Consider the following 21,273-nt stretch of genomic DNA (forward strand, 5'->3'; position numbering starts at 1 on the left):
AGCGGCACTGGCAGGTGGAGGACTCCAAGGAGCACAGCAGCATGCATCCAGCCCCGGAGCTGGGAAACACCCCAGTGCACCGCTACCAGGAGATACAAACCAGAGAGGAGAACGCAGCCCAAATGAGCCTTTCCTTGAACAGAATGAGAAAGCTCAGGGCTCTCAAAGGGGATTAAAGGGATGAGCTGCTGGTACAAGTCTCCTCATTGCTCCTTGCCCAGAGGGACCCGCTTTGTTGTGCTGCTAAATCAGGGGATGCCTGCCTTCCAGTAAACCCATCCCCTGCTAGATAGCACAGCAGGAGAGACAGATTCCTGCCATATTGAATGCTCTTCTCAACATCGTACTTGCTGCTGCTGGGCTGTAACTTCAGCTGTGCAAAGCAGCACACATCTCATTACCAATCTCACGCACCAAGCCACCTCCATCATTTCACAGGTTGGCAGCCTCCCTACCTTCTCCGTGCAGGATGCAAACAGTCAGGAGTTCCTTACTTGGCCCAGCAGCCTCCTACATGCTCCCAGGGCCAAGGGAGATGGCCACCTGCAGCTGGGGCTCTGCATGGGGTCAGGCAGGCAGCCCGCAATGCCCAGCCACAGCTTTGCACAAATGTGGGGACACTGAGCAGCACCACAGGTAAATGAGGCCACTGGGGCCAGATGGCAGAAGGAGAAAGGATAGACCAAACCTTTTCAGTGTCTCAATCAGAAATGCATTCGCTCCCTCCTTCCCTAACTGGACAACACCTTCCTCACTCTCTTGTCCTTTATTTTATACCACCACTCACTTCAAAACACAGGGTAATTACCTTAGAATGCTCCAGGTAGGGAGATGCTCAGCAGAGGGCTCCTCACGAGCCTCCTGCCTCCCTGTGACTCCATCCAATAACTGCAATTGTTTTGTCGAGGTAAGGATGCAAACGGCAGCTGGAAGCATGGGCTTGTCTGACCTATTTTTATTTCAAACACTTCAGAATCTGTCAAGGGCTTTCCTTCCCTCACTGACAAAGCTCTTTTTTCAACCTATAATTCACTAATGATGAGTGCTCAGACAGTAACAGAGTTTGCGCTCCTTGGGAAGACTGACAGGCTCCATAGTGGACAGTTGCTGACAATGTTACCCAAGTTTACACTGTTTCCTCTTATGAAAGCAAGCAAAAGAGCATCCAGCATCTGTCTTTAGAGGCAGATCATCCTGCCCACCCCCAGACTGCTCCTGCACTTAGTGAGGATTATTCCTCCCTGTTCATTTTTAAGGCAATATGCCCCAGGTTGGACACAATGACGGGAAGCATTTGGAAAGCTATCTAACAACTACACGGGATTCATTCAATATGCATAGCTCCCCTGAAACATAAGAAGTCTCGGTAAGCATGAACATGGACACAAAAATTAACAGAAAAAAGCTCCCGTACCAGCAGCAGCCCATGGGTCTCCATGTCAGACAGCTGAGTGAAGTTCTGTTCTTGCTCCCATGAACTCTTTTGGTTTGTGGAGCCAAGTTTGATGTGTGTGCCTTTATTTGAACTTTCTTGCAACTGAAAACCTCTTCCTTTATTCTGCAGACCCCGAGGCTCACCCAGCAGAGATAACCCCAGGATTAGCAGGGCCCAGCCCAGGAACCCTGGCTGGAACAAGCAGACAGGGCTAGCGAGGCCAGCACATGCTGGTGTCAGAACCAACCACACATTTTACCAGCTTTTTTGGGCAGAGGCTTTTGTTTTTCAAAAGCTGCAGTTGAAAGGCAATGAGATGGAGGACACCAAGGAACGACTCTGACGTGCCACCAGACCCTCTGAGGCCCGGTCTCCAGCAGCAAACTGCCCTCCTCTCTGGGTCTCAGCCCTGGCCACATCCATCCCTCATCTCTGATATGGAGTATTTTGTGGAGGATTGCGCAGTACCTGTGCAAACCAGGCTCTTATCTGCTGTTCCTACCATTCCTTACCAAGCAGAAATGAACCCGGGCCTCATACACACAATCTCTCTCTAAGCACACTGCCCCACTGCAGAGCAAACAGGGCAGGCGTTTTACCACTCTGGTTTCAGCATCAGGGTAGAGGTAGGGCCGTGTCTGAAAAAGAGGCAGTGGAAACATTGAAAGCAAGGCGAGAAGTGAGGGCTGCCAGAGCCCCCCCTGAGCACAGCCCTAGCCAGAGGCTCCAGCACATCCTGCAACACAAATCTCAGCCTAGGGTTAGGATTAGACTTCATGTATTTGCAGTCAAATCCTGATACGAAAAACTCTAATGAGCTCCCTAGAGCTTCATCCACTTACTCTGTATCAAATGTGGCTTATTAACTAGAAAAAGTTTGCAGCAAAAAAGACAAAACAAAGAGAGCTCATCCTAATGAATACCCAGAGAAAAGGAAAAAGCAGCATTTTCTCTACGTGCATTCGTTCCTGCTTTCCCAAACCACAGCGCTGCAGCCAAGCTGTCCTCAAAAGCAAGAGGTGAGGGTTGCAGCCAAGATGATGCACTCCTCCCTGGCTCTGGAGGGGCCTCTGAGGGGCAGCTTTTTACAGTGCTCTTCAAAGAGGTATGATATTGGCTGAGAACTGAGCTTTGTGAAGGGAAAGAAAAAAAAAAAAAGCCTGCTGTAGAGCTATTTGAGAGATATTTGAGATGTAGAAAGAAGCTTCTTCAATTGTGAGGCAGCAAACAGCAGTTCCTTTTTTTAGTTACAGAGGAGTGAAAGTCTCCACAGTTCATTTCCGTCCTTCAGGTGGATGAAGTCAGAGGAAAAAAAATAAAAATAAAACCTAAAACAAAAACCTGTTCATCTGGCCATCCACTTCTGGTTTTAGAGGGCTGTAAAAATATAAATGAGCAACTTAAAAATGCCATCACATTGAGCTTATGCATTGTCACATTCTCAGCTGCACAGTGTGTCTGCTGAGGGCCACCAGTACTGCCAGCCCCCCCAGACCTGCCCTCTCCTCAAAAAGCCCAAATACAACAACCCTGGCAGCTCCTGCTAGAAACAACAAATCTTTTCCTTGTTCATTACAGATGTTAATTGCACTCAACACATTCAGCATTAGAAAACAAAGCCAATGCAGATTTCTGTTGCTGAGGTCCATTCTCTTCTGCTAAGTGGGGCAGAGAAAGAGGCTCCCCCCAAAAAAACAGAACCTTGAAAGGAGGGTTATGAATAAGAATAATCCTCTAATCATCATCTTTGGTTGTACCTGGACAAAGCAAACTGCAAGGTGCTCTCAGCACAGTATCCAAGAATATTTGATCAGTGATTTATTTACCTTGCAAGGCAAGAAATATGGTGGTATTGACAAGCAACTTACCTATAAACCTTCAGAATAGAGGCAGAGCAACCTGAATATCCTGAGAAGTGTCAAATCCAATAAGCACTATGAAGCAGCTTACAGTTCAGGTCAACGGCAGACTGATGCAAGAGTGTTCAGAGACCATCACTTCTGCATCAGAGTTCTGGAGATGCGTCTTGTTGGGATAATCCAGCAGTCAGAGCATCCACTGGGCCTGTGCAGACTTTGTCCCTGAGATCCAGGGACACTGAACCTCTCTGTGGTTCGGTCTCCATCTCCCCTTGTGAAATGGAAGGTGACAATCTCTTTATTCCCTGTAACAGTTCTGCTTAAAACAAAAACAACATGAAAGCCTGTGTGTGGTCAGGCACTTCACAGCGTGGAGCCATGAAGAAGCTAAAGGGCCACTTTTACAAACCACACCATCTCCCCACAGATTCAGGCATTCCCTTTGCCTCCCCTTGCACCCCAGCGCTGTTGTTATTCCCTCTAGCTGCTCTGTTCCACTCTCTGTCAACATCTGAGGCACGGTGGGACAAATAGTGAGAAGTTTTGCCTCACAACAAGCACTGGATGTAGCAGCATCTCTCCACTGAACTGGAAACAGAGCAAGCCCCCTACCAGAAAACAACTTTTCAGTCTCCAGGCAATAAAAACCCAACCCAACCAAAAAAACCCCACAATAATAGTGCTTTTTTTCTGCCATTCTTTTCATTTCTCCCAGCATAGCCACACATCTTCTGGACACAATCTGTTTCTTTGCCAGGGCTACAACATTCTCCCCTGAATTAATGATGCTGGAAGACCTCCACTTTTCATAGGCTCCTATTTGACAGTCTCTGCTGAGCAGCAGGGGACCGCACAATGCTCGCTTATGCAATGACTAGCCCTGTGCCAGGAATAATAGCCGAATAGGAATGACCAATTCACACACAAAACCAAAATCCTTTTCCCATTAAATGCCTAAATTAGGTGGAGTAAAAACACCCCAAACTTCCTGGCCATGTAGTACACCAGTCTCCACACTGAGTTAAATAATTCTATGCTCTAGTCTTTGAGGAACAGCTAGAATGAGTGGAGGAGAGCAGCACTTCCCTATTCATTTACCTCCAAGGTATTCTGGACAATATAAGAGAACGTTATCACAGGACCAGGCAAAAACAGGATGCCTGAAGCAGTTAAAATGCAACTTGATCTGGCTATATATTTGCAGACAAGTGCAGCTTTGGCATCTCAGGCACCAGCATGCTGTGATCACATGGTAGCTCTTCTGTCCACAGGCGTGATCTGTCCATGAGCAGATTAGGAGGTGGGGAGAAATATCACCTTACTTGCAAAGCACTCTACAGCACACTACCCATAGTGGAATCTGTTTCAAGGCGATTCAAGGCACAGCAGCTCAAGGTTTTCAACGTAGTGTATCCACGTTTCCTCCCAAAGAAACACTGAGAGCAGAATGGCCCCCTCAAGTTAGCATTATCTAACCTGCTGAAAGGGGACAGACCAGCCCTTATTGCCTGAAAGTAGCTTAGATGCAAAAACGCACAAATCCAGGTTTTATTTTTTGCTTTTGTGAGCAGAGAAACATCCAAGAACTTGGGGAGAACCCTTCCTCCATTTTAGCCCATGGCTGAGAAACAAGCAACCAAATTCTCAAGCAACTCCACCTTCTGCTGAATTATGAAATCATTAGTCCACTGGGATGTGAACCTTCCAACCTTGTTCACATCACAATGCCAAAAAGAAATCGGACGCCTCTACTTCAAATGAAAGCTCACTGTGAAGCTTAAAGTAGCAATGAGATAAAGACAGTACAGTTATCCTGACTGCCAGCACCAGAAATTCACGTCTTCCACTCCATACAGCCCTTCTAGAAGAGGTTTTCTGGAGGGCATTGGAGATCTAGGGGCCGCATCCCTTTATTGCACCCTTTCACTGGCACAGGGAAGAGATTAAGAGGCTTCTGCTTCTCCCACAATTTTGAGAGTTGGTATTAAACAAGTTTTGTTACCCTGGAGAACACGGCTTTTACAATGTGGCGTGTAATGAGACTGAAAGAAGAGACACTACAGCTTGCCACTTACCTCATCTACGGGACATCCCTTCCCAGAATCTCAATCATGACACAATACCTCCCAGACGTATTTTGCAGTTTCCTTGGAAAATGGACTGAAGACAAGTATAGATTTGGGATTAAATGGAAGTTAGACACACCTGGAGTGCAGAAGGGCACATGTGAGGGATGAAAGCACCTGCTCAGTGAGGAAAAGTACCACAGTTCTGTGCAAAGATACTTCTTCAAATGATTACCTTCTCCAACCATTTAACTCTTTGCTGCTGTTATCAGTGTCCTCTCTGTTTTTGCACAGGAGTGCAGCCTCATTTTTCACGTGGGAATAACAGGTGAATTTCCAACTGGCTGCAGTGAAGCTTCTCTGCCCCTCATGAGTACTTCAAAGGCTTCTACACTGCTTATATCAAAGGGATCAATTCACATCAAAGCCTCAGCCCAGTAACAGTCCCTATCTACCCCCAGCATCCTCCATCCCAGAGAACCAGATTGCTTAAATTGCTGAAGAAGAGGAATCTGTACCACCTACCAAAGTGCACACGCCTAGATAGCCAAGTGTGAGGGAAACACACAGCACCAGGCCACAACAACCTGGGTGACTATGAAGCCAGCACTTAGGGAGCACTGAAGAGAAAAAAAAATAAGCTCAGTATTTTCATGCTAGAGTTTTTAAGAACGTTGTGCTGATGGATTTCACACCTGAAGTTAAGTTCATCGCATTTTTTCCTTCCAGAGGGTTCTGGTTTCCTGTATTGCATTCCCTTACCAACAGAGCCATCTAGCGGATGAGATCTCATTTGTTAGAACGAAATTTGGATTTATCACACTATAAGAACATATGCAGGACCTTCAGAGCAGCCTGTAACAAACCAGCATATCTGTTAATCTAGCCAAATTGTAAGCAGTGACATCAGTAAGATGTTGCTCAGTGACGCTTGCCTTGGCTTTTGTTCCTACCAGTGCAAGAACTTCAAACTTTTTAACACTAATTCCCAATAACTTTCTTTCTGAAGAGTGAGCATTTCATCCCAGACTCAGCCTCAATCTCAATTCATAATACAAAGCTTTCTGCATTATTTGCAAAATCCGATATCTTCTTCAACACTGATGTGGATTAGAGCTGTTAAGCGTTTAAAGTCACGATTGAAAGCTAAGGCAACACTAGTGGGGAAAAAAAAAAAAAAGTCTTGTGTGTTCACTGGACAGCCACAGATATAAAGGGTGATAAACACTGACAGGAGGATAAAGTTCTTCAGGCAGATACACTGCAGAGTTTGTTCTGTCAGTTAACCCTTCTGCAGAGGGCTCCCATTTCTTTCTGAAATCCTTGGCTGTCCCCGCCCTCAGCGCTGCTGAAGGTTGGATCAAACACTTCAGGGAAGAGAGGGAATCTCCATAGAGAGAACAGAAGCTTGGCATTGCATGGAAAGGAGGAAAAGGAATTTCTAAATATCATTAAAAATGTAAGCCAATCATCATTCGTTGAAACAATCCACGACAAACACACTGGGCAACTCTCATTTAGTTAAATGCTGATGTTGTGCTCTCTAGAGCTCCCCAGGGTTTCAAAACCTTTGCCATTCCAGCATTAGTTTGTGGACAAACCAGTGCCATTTCTTCCTGACCTTCACAAAAGAAGCTAGTATCTAACCTTAAGAAAAGGATAAATGCTATTTAACAGACAGAGGGAAAAAGCCAGTGGGACAGATTTGCAGCCTTCCCAAAGCATTGAATCTCTTCTGAGAAACACTTTTAGTCAAGATCTCCACCTGTGGTTTGCTTTCTTTTCCACGTATTAAGAAATCATCTTGGAGGCTTTTAAGAAAAAGGAAGTAAAGCTTGGAAAGCTGAGGAGTACTGGATAACTCCTACCAAAAAAAAAGAAAAAAAAAGATGCAGCAAAGCAATCCTCACTATTAGTTTCCCTGGTGATCACAGGGAGACCCTCTAGAAGTCAGACCCAAAAGGGTCCCAGCAGGGTAATTTCTCCTTGTTTAAACTGAGTACACTCCTTGCCTTTCCTGTTACTAAACAAGGTAACAGCAACCTCCTTTGGCACCCACAGTACACATTACCCACAGCCAGAATTACACCTTTTTTTCAACAAAAAGTTTGCCATCCGTTAGCACGCCCCACCCTATACTAGGTTATACTCATGGCAGTTTATTGTGGCACTAATCAATCTCAGATTTGTATTAGGTGTTCGCTTTGGGAAGAGAAGGCAGTTCCAGATGCTACAGAAGCGTCCAATAAAAACTTGCAGCAGATATTTGCCTAAAGTTATACAGAAAACAACATACTGAGCCATCCCTATTTTACCTGTTGACAATAAAGTAACTCCAGTGGAAAAAAAACTCAAGACTAGGTTAGCAACACAAACCTGATGTATTAAAACAGATAAACACCAATTAACACAGCAAGAAGAAGTCGTATAGGTATAATCCTATCTGCTAGTGAAACAGATGTTGCTAGATTGTGATACCTGGGACAAGGGAAGGCAGTGGATATCAACAGAACACACCCAGTCTTACCTACCAACCCATTTCCAGAGATCCCAGGCATTAATTAGCACAGCTACTATAAGTAGGCAGTTAAATTTTTACAATGAAGCTCCTGGCACAGCAACAGGATCGAATTCTTTTGTGTTAAAAAACATTAGCCTAGTAAAAAAACCCTTCAAAATGGGCTTCAGCTTCATGTTGATTTTCAGATGATCCTTCCCAGAGCAGCCTTGCAAAATTCAGTAGCGTTTACGTAGGCATAGGAAAGAAATCCTGTGAAAATCACAGATGTCCTCTCTCCCACATAAGAGCTGGAACTAAGCTGATTGTTAGAGCTCCACAAACAGCTCTTTCAACTACTTATTAGAAAGGCTGCGCTCTGCAGCTGGAGCGCTGCTGTTATACCCACCAGTACTTTGCACAGAGGGAACAGTCTGATCAGCTGGTGTAAGCCAGGAGTCTCTTTTGAGTGACTGTGGATTCAAGGAACACATTTCCACAAGGAAGCGTTAAACATCACTACCAAATCCCTTAAGGTGCTCACTTGAATATGAACATGTCATGTTTTAAAGCAGTTTGAGCCATCATGTCCTTTGGACAGGTTCCTCCCTTAGGCACAAGAAGGCAATAAAGTCTCTATAATTAAACCCAAGCACATCACAAACACATCTTACAGATGCTTCTAATGCAAATATTTAGGATCACTACTAACCCGAAAAAAAAGTGCAGATCACTAGGAAACCCCTGCTAATCAAACACTGCTTTATTTACAGACAGTTCAACAAATGAGTACATAAATTCAATTGCCATGTCTGCACACATGGGGTCTTTACACAGCAGAGCAGAAAAGCAGGACTCGTTCATATATGTGCAGACTGATGACTGTATGGAAGCATACAATTAGGTACAGGAGAGTTCAATTTAAATATTTCAACCATTAATGCCAGTAAGACAGTTACATGGTACTTCAAGCAAAAATAACCTCAAGCTACAACTAAATTTGGCTTCCTACAGATAAGCTTGTGAACTATGTGACTGTGTATAGGATGTTAACAACAAAAGCTAAAGTCAGGCCTAAGTTTTGTTCAAAAGGTTAGCCTATGTAATGGATAACCATTTCTATGACTTTCCCTAGCCATCTTTTAGATTCATAAGAAACATTTCAAACCAATGCTTGAAAATTATTTTTTTTCTTCCATATTCACTCTTCTTTGCCCAGGCAACAGGAAAAACTGCCAATACAGCCAGAATCAAATCACCACAGGCTAGTACAGACTCAGGCTAAAATGGCCTGTTATCTAATATTTAAGTTGTGAGTTCCTAATGAAAAGTTTTCCCCGTATCCAAAGAGAAAAATAAGAAACACAAGAATACAAGCTCAACATACAGCTCTGAAGATGGACCTGTATTTGTTACAGATCCATATGAAGCTTCTCTAGAAGCCGCCTCTGTTTGGCTGCTTGTTCTGTAAATGCAGATGCTAAGACAACTTTAAAACAACATTTAAAAATTCTTCATCAAGAATGCCTTCTAATTAGAGGGTGAGTAACAGCAGAATTAAACAAGAAGGAAGCAAGATGATCTTTGAAACTCAATGCATCACACGAAAATACAAAGAAATCCAGATATCAAGTCCACTGTTTTCTAGACAATGCACTTTGAAATCAACCTACAACATATTTGCCAGCTACAGAAAGAAGCCAGAACTCTGATGTGCCTAAGAGGAATCCTGTCATATAACAGCAGACGAGGTTTTGTCAGAAACATTTATTAAACAGAAGTTACCAATGCCCATGTAGACAAGTTAAGAGACCCTCCAATTAAAAAAAAAAAAAAAAAAGTGTATTGGTCAAGGCCAAAATTATCTTCGCTTCTGGAAGATGTTGCCACGACCCATGCCACGGCCTCTTCCTCTTGCAGCCACTGAAGAAAGAAAACATCAGGGATGATGTGAATTTGACGCAACGTTGTATTTATCTCAACAACTGACAAACCAAGCATAAATAACTCTCAGTTTCTTGCTTAGAAGCATGGAAACAGCTATAGTATGAGGTTTGGGAAGTGATAAATTAAGTAGTTTTCTGTGAAAACTACTGTAACCAGTAGCTACACGGCTTTGCTACTTATAACACAGTTAGCATGCATTAAGAGCAATGAAATATTAACACACTTCTGCTCCCATTCTAATCTGAATGAATTTGTAATCAGTGAGATTTAAGACCTCCTGCTCTTCATAGGATCTGTGACAGAACTCACCCTGTTTTGTCAGATGCTACTCCCTCACACATCCTTACTGCATTTGCTAGAGTTAACCAAGGGCTTCACAGCCCATGGTTATTTCTCATCTTGTTATAATGAGACTGTTAACATGAAAAAGGTACAAATGAGGATGAACTGCAGAATGGCTAACAGTTACTGGTTCAAAGTAGGTTAAGTATCAACTAATATTGAAATAAGTTTGTTTTTTTTTTAAAAGCTTAACAAAACACCTTGATCCTTCCTTGGGTAGTCCAAACTGCTAGCAGCTGCATTTACCACAAAACGAAAGCTGAAGTTTTATCTAACTCTAGCAAGGGCACTTACTATTCCTGAACTATCTGCAGTATCAGCATTGTGCACCAGGCAGTCTGAGTCTTGACCGCCATCACTCATTCAGCTTCTTACAGCTTCTTTTTGCTTAGCATTAGGGATGAAAGCTTCCCAGTTCCTGTACAGCAAAATGGAGAGGTAAGGAGGGAACACAAGGCCACAAACACATTGTACCCACCCTGAGCTTTGAGAATAGCTGCTTTTCCTCGTCCGGCTCCAGAACCCTGGTTCTTATTCTTCATGCTCTTTAGCATAGGAGCGTTCTTCAGCATGTCTGGTAAAATTAGAAACCGTATCTTGCTGCCTCTGATGTACACCTGCTCAAGCTGCGCCACTCGCCCATCTCTGTACGTCACCGTTATGTTGGACATCTGGAAGGTAAAGATCAGTCAGTGATGTCAGAGGCCTTAAACACAGTTTTGGACTCCCACTACTCTTGCCTGCAGCCAGGATTCAAGTAACAAACTCCAAGACCTTCCAAGCATACTGCCTTCTCAACAGCTGCTGTGACACAAGGTACCTATTACTTTTTAAACATACTCCTGAGCCTGCTATAATTTAAGCAAACCCACTATTTTCCCCTTCTCCCCACTCGCCTAATTAGTTCTACTAGTTTTGTTTTCTTATATTAAAATAGTTTTAATAAAGCTTTACTAGTCCTAGCTATTTAGGAAACATTTTGATTTCACCAATGACTTGAATGAAGGCAATCAAAACTAAGCCTCCTGCAATGCCTTAAAGTCATCTGCATTAAGCACAGCTCCAATTTCATAAACCAGAGTTTATTTATTATTAAGTTGAGAGACAATAAGCAAAGAACTCCTACAGAAAAGGCATTCATGGAAGAAAATCTTAAGAGCCACTATAGTCAGAAAATAATCTCTGTCCTCTTCGGCGTGCTCAGTAATCTACAATCCATTTCACTACTGTAAGTGCATACATAGAGTAGAAGGGTTTTATTTATCCTAATGCTAAAAGCAATGGTCTTCAGATCAAGCTGTCAGTCTGCCGGACGTGACCATTTCCCAACTCAGATGAGATGGACTTCTTTTTATCCATCTTGAGCTGCACACCTGGCAATTCATGTTGTCTTCAGCTTCGATGAGCTTCCCGCGGTACACCTCTCCGGTGTTGGTCTCACAGGTCACGATGTGGCCTTCTGCCTCGTGCAGGACTTTAATGGGCACTCCGATCGACATGGCTGCAGCGCTGCGGCTCTACTCCTGGGACAAAGAGAAAAAAAGAAACAAAAGGAAGCAACCTATGAGTTGTTTCCCAGTTAGGTACTGACTACAGGAGGAGATTTTCTCTCTTGCACAAAGACCTAACTGCTTTGACAATACACTGCCAAAGCCCCCAGTGCTCCTGAGTTAGAAGGGACAATCAAAGAGTTAACTATTGCATGGAGCTGGCGTAAGTAGAATGTAAGGCAAGATAAGAAAAGGAACACACCAGAGGGAGGGACCGTATGCAAAGAAATTCCCGGGAAATGATGAATATGTAGATGGGTCCCGTGAAACCTGCTGAATATGTATAAGCTTGGCTTTTAAATTTGTGGTGTTTTTGCTTACCGGTGGGCAAGCTAGGAGGAAATATCCCCCTTGCCCCCGGCATATGCGCAGTGCAGAATAAAACGTACCTGCTTTGTAATCTCACTTGGGTTACAGTGTTTGATTCCGCAAATCACTCCGGCTGAGAGAGCGCAGCGCTCCCCACACACGACCCCGCGCGGCCCGGCCCGGCCCGGCCAGGCCCCCACGCCTCCCCCCGCGGCTTGCCTCAGGACCCAGCCCCCTCAGGCCGCAGCCGCCGCACTCCGTGCTCTACCCAACTTCCTGAGAAGCTGAGGGAGCACAGCCACCCCACAACGAATCCCCGCCGTCACTCACCTCCCGCCAACCGCCCAGAGCCGCACACGCACCCTAATGGCCTCCGCCTTCCCGCCGTGCACCGCGCCCCGGAAGCGGAAGTGCAGCGGGGCCGATCCCTTCCGCTCCCGCCCCCCCAGGCCGCGGCGCCTCGGCACGACGGTTCCGCCGCACTCTTGGCCCTCCCGGCTGCAGCTCCCTCCCTCTCAGCGCCGAGCGGCTCAGACCCGCCCCCTCCGCAGCCGGGAGGAGCCAGCGCCGCAACAGGGCATGCCGCGGCCCTGGGCTCGGCGGGGCGGGCAGTGAGCGGGCGGCCGCCGCCATGAGGAGCCCCCGGGAACCGGGGGAGCCCCCTCCGCAGGCAGGTCAGTGCAGCTCCGGCACGGGGAGCGCGGGGCCGCGTCTCGGGGGCGGCCTTCCCGCTGCCGGCAGCGCCCTGCGCCGAGGGGTTGACGGAGCTGAGCGCTCCGCCTTGTTTACAGCCGCGCGTCGGGCCGTGGCGTGCAGAGCTGACAGCTCTGCGGGCTTGGGGGGGGCTGGGAGCCGGGCAGCCCGGGCCTGGCTGTTACCTTTGGAGCTATAGCGTCTGGAAAACGCGCACCTCGTCAGTGAGCTGTGGAGCTGTCAGAGGCCCTGGATTATAACAGAAAGGGGACCGGCCTGTAACGTGCCACCAATGCCTTACAGACCTGCTTCAAGCGGGATTTGGGGGTTTGTTTTTCCTTCGGGAGGCTGAAGTATAATCGACATTACTAACAAACACCGAATACACCAATGGGTGTGCCAGCTTTCAAAGTTATGATTAAACCCAGTGGCATGACTGAAAAAATACACCGCCTTGGCTTGTTGCTGCGGTAAGCCATACCTCTGTAAGAAAACAATTTGAAATTGCAAAACATAACCCATAAAGTTTTACAAATAAAACGGCATCGAAACTACTCGGCCCCCAGGGTGCTGAATGTGTTTTATCCCCATCTGGGAACGTAGCTGAGCTTGCGGTGGCGAAGGTTTCCTTGTGTGGCGAAGGTTCCCAAGGGTCTGTTCCAGATCAAAGGTAAGGTCGTTGAGAAAAGCCTTTTATGATTAACTCACTTAGATTGACTTTGAAGTAACAATGGCAAGCGGAAACACTTCAGTCCATCAAGCAGTCAGGGCTTTTCTGAAACTGAAATCACCACTGCCACCTGTAAAGGAACTATGAGGGATGAATTTCTGGTATTGTGGAACTTCTTGATAGAGATTGGGTTTTGTCCCTCTTCCTTTGTCCTTTTACGAAAGGCCAAATGGTGTCATTTGTGACCTGTCTTACCTTAAAAAATTACTCACAATAAGGAAAAAGACATAGCAGTAGAATAGGCTCAAATCCAATGGGCTTGTAAGAAATCACTGCCTAGAGATCATGGTTGTGTCTGTTTTCTACCCATTTGGCTTATGATTTTTTGTGACATAGAATACAGACCTGAGAACAAGCTGACTTGGGACGGTGAAGTACAGAAAAACATTCTGCTATAACGACTGACAGCTTTTACATTTTACTCACATGGGGTGTTTTCACTGCAGTTGAATGTGTGCAGCTGAAAGTGCCCATCATTCAGCAGCTGTACCACTGGGACTGCGGGCTGGCCTGCTCCAGGATGGTGCTACAGTAAGTGCTGTTTTCATTGGAAGGGGTGGGAAATCCCAGCCTGTGGGAGAGGGTGTCAGGAAGTGATGTCCAGGGAGGTGAGGTGCGTTGGAGCAGCTGTGAGTTTTACTTAGCCTTACAAGAGCACATATCCCTGAATACCCTTGGAGAATTACTGCTGCCAGGGCCTAGCACAGCAATCCAGAAGAAAGGGAAAATACAAACTACGACAAACTTAAGACCTTTTGAATAATTGTTTTGATTGATCAGCGCTGAGCTAACAACCTTGCAGTTTGGCATGCTTAAGCTGATAAGAAGTTACTCATCTTTCCTGTGGTTACAATTCAGAACTGGTATTTACTACAGCAACTCACATAATTCCTTTCTATATTATTATGCGATGGGTAGGTTTATCCCAGTTTGTGAGTATACTGCTGAGCCCCCAGTCTGTGGGGTGAATGGTTTTTGTTCCAGGAGTTGTTTCAACTTCACAGCTATGCACTATATTGCCATCTCTTTTCTTTTTTTTTTTTTCTTTTTTCTTTTTTTGAACCTGTAGCTGTCCAGCTGAACTCCTCTTTCCTTCCACAGAGGAACATGAGCTTAGGTGCAGGAGAAATACCTATTTAGATGTCCACTTAGTAGATATGAAGGAGAAGATTTTCATTTCTCTCCATCCCTTCTGCCAAGACGTTAGTCCGTGTGCTGGTAATTCCCATCTTGACTTCTGTAACCTCTGCCTCTTCATTCCCTTTAACCTCTTTGCCACACCAGTCTGTCCAAAACTCAGCATTTGAGATTAATCTTCTCACCTTGCTGATTTGACCTTGTTTGCCCTGCTTCCTCAATTCCACATTTTCTTTTCTTTTTTTTGCATTTAATTCCCTTTGTTTTGACCTCCAGAACTCTCTGTAACTACCCTTCCCCACCCCTCTGCAACCTGTCCCAAGCTTTCTTCAGACTTCATCTCCCCCTTACTGCCTTTTGTGTCGCCAGTGACTAAGACAAGCGTCCTTTGAATATTTGTCAACTTCCTTTACAGTTCCTCCTTTTGAAATTCATCTGTTGCTTGAAGCAGGTTTTAGTCTGTAATGCTCCTTTCTGCATTTGCTCTATTAACCTTGTATCTGTAGATTGTAAGCCCTTCAGGTTAGTTCTATACTTGCTCAGTATAGCTTGCCTGTTGTCCAGCATCCCATATAATTTTAGCACTATAAAGTAGTTGAGATACCTGTACATTCCTAATAAGAAAAGTCAGAAATAAATCCAGTTATGTATTCTCTGCTTCCTTCCCTTAAATTTGTGGCTCATTTGTGGGTTGTTTTATGGTTATTTCTTAGCCAAGCCCATTATTTCAGTTTTTCTGTCCCGTGATGTGGAGGCTGGGGCTACAGCACATAGTGTGCTTCTCCTAAGATCTGTGCTTCCCTTCTGCTACCTCTACTAATACCATAGGTACCTGGATCATTTGGACAATGATGAATTTCAGAAAGCCATCCAAGAGCTCCGGTTAACAAAGAGTATCTGGACTATTGACCTGGCCTACCTAATGCGGCACTTTGGTGTTAAGCATAAATTTTGCACCCAGACACTTGGAGTGGACAAGGGCTACAAAAATCAGGTTAGTATTTTCATCTACTGGGAAATGGCAGGCAGTTTTATAAAGGACCCCTATGCATCATGCTCAAATACCTCTGCTGTCTTACTGGCAGTTAGCCATAGCTCCTGCTGCCCAAACTGGTATGGATCAGTTCCAAAGCAGAAACTAGATATGTTCACATCTTTGTTTACATCTTTGATTCCATAATATAAAGTTTTTTTGTTTGTTTTTTTTTTTTTAAAAGTTTTCATGTAGTGTTCATGAAAAGTTACAGACTATTCAACAGCCTTGGAGACTGAAGCCCTCTACCTGCCTACAGAACAGGCACAGCCTGGGCAGCAGCAGTGCTAGCTTCCAACTTTTCCCCACCACCATGACTCAGCCCAGACCTGGAGGAACCACCTCTAGAGGTGAGAGACCAGCTCAGCCTCCGTGTCTGTGAGAGCCTGGCCTCTTCAAGTACCCTAGTGAACACCTACAGCAGCAATAGCTTTTGTGATGCAGCCTTCTGCCCAGTACAAACCAGAGGGACTTCCTTCATGTCAGCAGCTGAATAGCCACTGCTTGGAAATTACAACAACAAGTGACCAGGAATGAAATTAAACTGATAATTTAGAGCAAGAATTCTTATAAGCAGTGAACTAAGGGAGAGAGAGCTTTTATCCCCTAGTCAAAAATGTATGCAGGGACTTGCTAGCAGGGATTATAAATGGTGAATTACCTAAGGTAAACATCATCCCAGTTCACAAATTCTGTTATCTCCAGTCATTTTACAGGAAGCACTTTGACACAGAGGAGAATCGAGTGAATCAGCTCTTTGCACAAGCCAAAGCCTCCAAGGTGCTGGTGGAGAAGTGGTAAGCATATTGTTCTCTCCTTTCTTGTTGGAGACTCAGGGTCCCATGTTAGTCACTGAGCTAAACTAGTGAAAGATAGACTGAAATCAGACCTTCAGCCTTTTTATGAATTAGTCTTTTTATTAAATGTCTTGAAAGAATGGACATAAAGACTTAACAATGAAGTCTGAGGAGCAATAATGATGACAGAGAGATTTGAAAATGCTGACAGGAGATGACTATTATGTATTTAATTTGATTTTCCATTAAGATTATCCAGTAGGGAATGATTTCAGTCCCTTAATTGGCCATATTGTAATATGAATTAAGGAGAATGCTATGTGGACAGACAACCCATTGCTCCTAGAGCTGTGGAAAGAGTATAGGTCTCATGCTAGACAGAAGCATAAAGAAAAAGCTGGCACATGAGCCTTTGCCAAGCGGAGGATGAAATAAAGAACCTCAATGAAAGAACTGTAAAGCCAGGAGAAGAGGAAAAACTGTAGAACTGTTTCACAACTGACAGTGATATTCTAGATGGGAAATAACTAAGTGTCCATGTTCAGCTTGAGTTGCATCCCTTTTTGTAGTGAAGCTGGATTTAGATCTCTGTTGTCAAAGTGGGGTGAATGATTAAGAATAAGAAAAGGAAAAAGGTTATAGGACAACCTGTACCAGAGCATTATTTGAATGCTGCAATGCACTTCTATTTAACAGAAATGTTCAGTGTCCTTTTTAACATATACAGAGTGTGTGTGGTACCGCCTGTAAACTAGAGCTGCGTCAACAGAGAAGGGACAGTCAGTCCATCTTGCTTTCAAGGATCACGTCCTTGATCAAGGCAGGGACAGAGTGAATATCTACCTGTGCAGTACTGAGTGCGGGGCATCAAAGAGGAGAAGCAACACTGGAAAGATTAAAAAGCACGAGTTCAGTCAGGTATGACACACAGCCCTACATCTGAAACACATCAAAGAGATGAGTTCTAATGCATACGGAATACACAGTGAAGGACAGTTTTTAACAGATGAGATTTTAGGTTATGTTTCATTAATACTTGTTCTCTGTAGGAGGTGCTATAGAAATACAGTCTCAAAAGAACCAGGTAGTGCAAACCTTTAGCTGGGAGAGATGCATGTTTGTGACAGAGATGAATTTGGGCATGTATTAAGTTAGTATACAGTCTTTAACTGTCAAGTTCTAATGGCAGGATAGAACACTTCACTTAAGATTTTCCCACAAGTCTCTTAAGTTATTGAGTAAGTTGCCAGATCCTTTAATACTCTTCTCCCAGACATCTGCTACATTCAGAGATTATATTTATGGTATTGCAGAATCCGGTGCTGTTGCTCCGCATTTCAGAAGCAGCAGTGAGATCAAAAGACCTTGAATTTGGTCACACTTTGTCTGTAGCAAACCCTGGAGGTTTTAACTTCACTGAGAACCAGTGACTTTCTTAAACTTTTAAATAAACATCTGATTTTCTTTTTCCCTCCACAGCACAGTAACAGTTCAAGACATCCAAAAACACCTGTCCCAAGGTCACATAGCCATTGTCCTAGTGAATGCAGTCCTGTTGCTGTGTGATCTTTGCTCAAGTCCTGTCAAATACTGCTGCTTCCTACCCATTGGACAGAAGTGCTTCTGCAGGAATCCTGACTACCAGGGCCATTTCATCGTGTTATGTGGCTACAACACAGCCTCAGGGAGTATTTACTACAACAACCCTGCCTACGCTGACCGTGAGTAGCCTGCTCCTTTGGGGTGAATTCTCAACCACCTCATTACTAGCATCTCCATAATGCAAAGCCACACTAATGTGGACTTCCCATATTAGTGTGCACGTATTTCAAGCATCACTAACCAGTTTGTCAGAATAGGTTTTGCTACATTCATTAAATTAGTGCAGCAATTTGTTCTGTGATTTACTTGAGCCAGTGAGATGCACATTCTAGCAAACTCAGAGAGGTTGAGAGGTGCTGAACTGTACCTGTATGCTGAGTATAGCAAGATGACCAGTTTAATACCAATTCACAGCATTACTTCTGTGAGCACTGCCTTTGAGATGAGAAGATAAACTTCAGCGAGTAAAGCTGTAACATAAGCTGATAAATCCAGTCAGTATATTAGTTACTTTTCTCCGTAGGGTCTGCGAGGCCCAGAATAAGAGCCCTTCACAGGCATCTTCAGAATTTTTTCTAACATTTTGTTCCTCTTTTATAGGGACATGTTGCACCAGCATCAGAAACTTTGAAGAAGCCAGGAGAAGTTACGGCACAGATGAGGATATTCTGTTCATATACACAGACAGCTGACACCCACAGCTGTTACTTCTGGTCCTTTCTGGTGCAGCCTGCATGGCAGCTGGCTGCTTGTCTCAGGACAGCCCCTGCAGAGACCTTGCTCCTGAACTGCAGTGGGATCTTAAACAAGGGAGGCTTTATAGACGTTGATAGGACTATATTGCAATGCTGTCTTTACCTTTTTATTCCAGATGAAATATCTGATTTTGCAATGTATGTCATAGGTGGTTTTTTTTTTTTTTTCCCTCATTTTTAACACTGCACATTTGACAACAGTTTTCAAATACAGGCCCGAAGCCTGTTCACTTTGAGCTTATTTTCAAGTTATATGCATGAGGAAAAAAAGCACCAAGTTTATGAACTTCAACACTTGGTAATAGATGCATAGGTGTAGGTAAACAAAAACAGAAAAGAAATAGAAAATACCTGTTACACTCTCTTTCAAAGCATCAAGGGCTGATCTTCATCCCAAGTCTGGGGATCTGAGGTTCAGCAGGGAATTATGAAACAAAGAAATACTCATGTTAAACCACCTTACCTTCAAATGATGGAAATGCCTTGTTGGCTAATCAGTATTATAGGAGTGAAACATTTACTCAAGGAAACTTCCCATGTACAAAATTCAGCTTCCACAGCTTTAGCATTTATAATACCACTGGATTAAGATTTGAATAGCAGTTACTGGGATTCTTCCCTTGCACTGCAAACTCCCATCTCTTTTGTCTAAATATTCTCGGATGTCTGGCTAGAGCTCTGTATTATCCCTAAAGTTTAAGTAAGGATATTTTATTTGGACCTAGGAGCCTTTATTGCACTTTGCAAAATCCTCTAAACGTTATGGTACCCATATGTGCAATTTTCTGATGCACCCAATCTAAATATATGTTTATTAAGCAAATACAGAAATCATCCACACACCGATGGTGTATGTTTTGTATGTAAATTTTAATTGACAAGAGAGACTAGGTAGTAACTAAAATGCTGAATCATATTTTGAGCCAAACTTTCCTATTTGTGTTCATTTAGTGAGCTTCTAAGAAGAGCTTAAATCAGTTAAGGAGGCAGGGAATAGAAGCTTCTTTTTGCTACAGTAAAAAAACCCCAAAACTTATACTACAGCTGCACTTGGATTAAGTGGGAGTTTTGTTCAAACATTTTCAAGTGAAACTGTTAGTAGCCCATTCATAATCCTGTCACATATTACCAGGGTTTAGTTACTGTGCTGAGGAGCAATGTAAAAGTGTAGAAATAGCCACCTACTTCAGATTTGGCCATCACAATTTCTGACAGGTAGAACTGTTAGTACTCCAGTAGAGCTGGCAAAGTTTTGTTTTGCACTTCAGGCTTTAGGGAAAGAACTGCTCAAGTTTTGGGACTGTGTGGAATAACAATAAAAGGATGTTGTTACTGAGTGGGGGAAATATTTCAGCATGATGACGTTTCTAAGAGAAACCATCATTTACCATTGCTGACTTGCTGTAAAGTATCTGGGAAGCATGCAGTAAGTACGCAGAGTAAAATTAAAAGCGCTCCTTTGTACAGAAGCTAAAAAATAGCAATGTAAGTGTGAAATGCAGTAGCCTTTGAAAAGTTCTAATAAGAAACTCTTGGTGTATCTGCTCCTGTTTATCAGAGGTGAAGCTGAATTACGTTCTGGCAGCTGTCCATGCAAAATGAATAAAAATTGGCATGTATCTGTGAGCAGCAGAACCACTATATTTGTAAAAACCCAGAAAATGATCAGAGTACAAAGCCTACAGTAGCTAACGCCTTCTGATTCCTCCAGCGTTAGCCAACAGATGGCTACTGCTCTTGACAATTTTATATCCATGTTCAAATCCACAATGTTTGGCTTAGAGGGATTGTATTAGCTATGTTAATAATTAACAGCTATGTAAATTGCAGGTTGATAAAAGTACGTACTTTCTTAACCCAGGCATTTTCCATCAGGTAGTCCATTCAATAGCATCGAACTGCCACAGAATTTATTTTTTTAGAGCAGGCTTGGTTAGCAAAAAAAAATTATTATTACAAAAGACGTGTAATTGACATTAGCTTCCACACGGGAATCTCGAGCTTATATATAAAACATGAACTTAAGGGCATGCTGAATGGTCTGAAGTGTAAATAAGTGAAATACATAGAACCAAAGCTGTTTAAGTTAATACAGATGAAATGAGAGCTCCACTCATTGCAGCACGATCTCTAATAGCCAAATGGAATATGGTCATAAGAGATGCAAACACGAGAAAGAAGCAGAAGGAAAGGAAAAAGGTGACTGCTGAAATGACACAAATTCAGGTCAAAAAGAAACTCACTGGCCAAGCGTCCAGAACACCTGCATTTTCTGGCACAATGTTTTCCAGGGGAAGATTGTCCATCAAAACACTCATTCTGAAAATGTGTGGTCACTTTGTTTCCTTCATGCTGTCCATAGCAAAGGAGGGGGTATTTTACATGCAGGGATTTTATACATAAATATATTTTTATTTGTAATTAAGCCATTCTCAATAAAGGTTTAAAGTCATGGATAACCCTGTAGCATGATGTAGCAGGTGTATTTCTTTACTGGTTTATTAAGAGAAATGTTGGAATA

General features: G+C 43.7%; 2 protein-coding genes across 3 annotated transcripts; one reads left to right on the forward strand and one right to left on the reverse strand.

The window, feature by feature from the left end:
- On the reverse strand, positions 8,600-12,501 carry SNRPD3 (small nuclear ribonucleoprotein D3 polypeptide). Of its 2 annotated transcripts, none has more exons than XM_021412874.1 (4): positions 12,368-12,501; positions 11,520-11,669; positions 10,625-10,817; positions 8,600-9,780 (listed from the first exon to the last, which is right to left on the reverse strand). In XM_021412874.1, exons 2-4 carry the CDS (start codon positions 11,643-11,645, stop codon positions 9,719-9,721), a joined length of 381 nt encoding a protein of 126 aa, XP_021268549.1. In that variant the 5' UTR covers positions 11,646-11,669; positions 12,368-12,501; the 3' UTR covers positions 8,600-9,718. The 2 variants fall into 2 exon arrangements, with proteins under 2 accessions (XP_021268549.1, XP_021268548.1); XM_021412873.1 differs by having other exon boundaries at positions 12,336-12,470.
- On the forward strand, positions 12,339-21,211 carry GUCD1 (guanylyl cyclase domain containing 1). The gene is given in 7 exon segments (XM_021412869.1): positions 12,339-12,538; positions 12,540-12,679; positions 13,875-13,959; positions 15,394-15,559; positions 16,304-16,395; positions 17,875-18,116; positions 18,598-21,211. Coding segments are annotated over 7 exon segments (984 nt in total). The 5' UTR covers positions 12,339-12,371; the 3' UTR covers positions 18,690-21,211.

The sequence above is a fragment of the Numida meleagris genome, chromosome 14, assembly GCF_002078875.1.
Source record: "Numida meleagris isolate 19003 breed g44 Domestic line chromosome 14, NumMel1.0, whole genome shotgun sequence".
NCBI lineage: Eukaryota > Metazoa > Chordata > Aves > Galliformes > Numididae > Numida > Numida meleagris.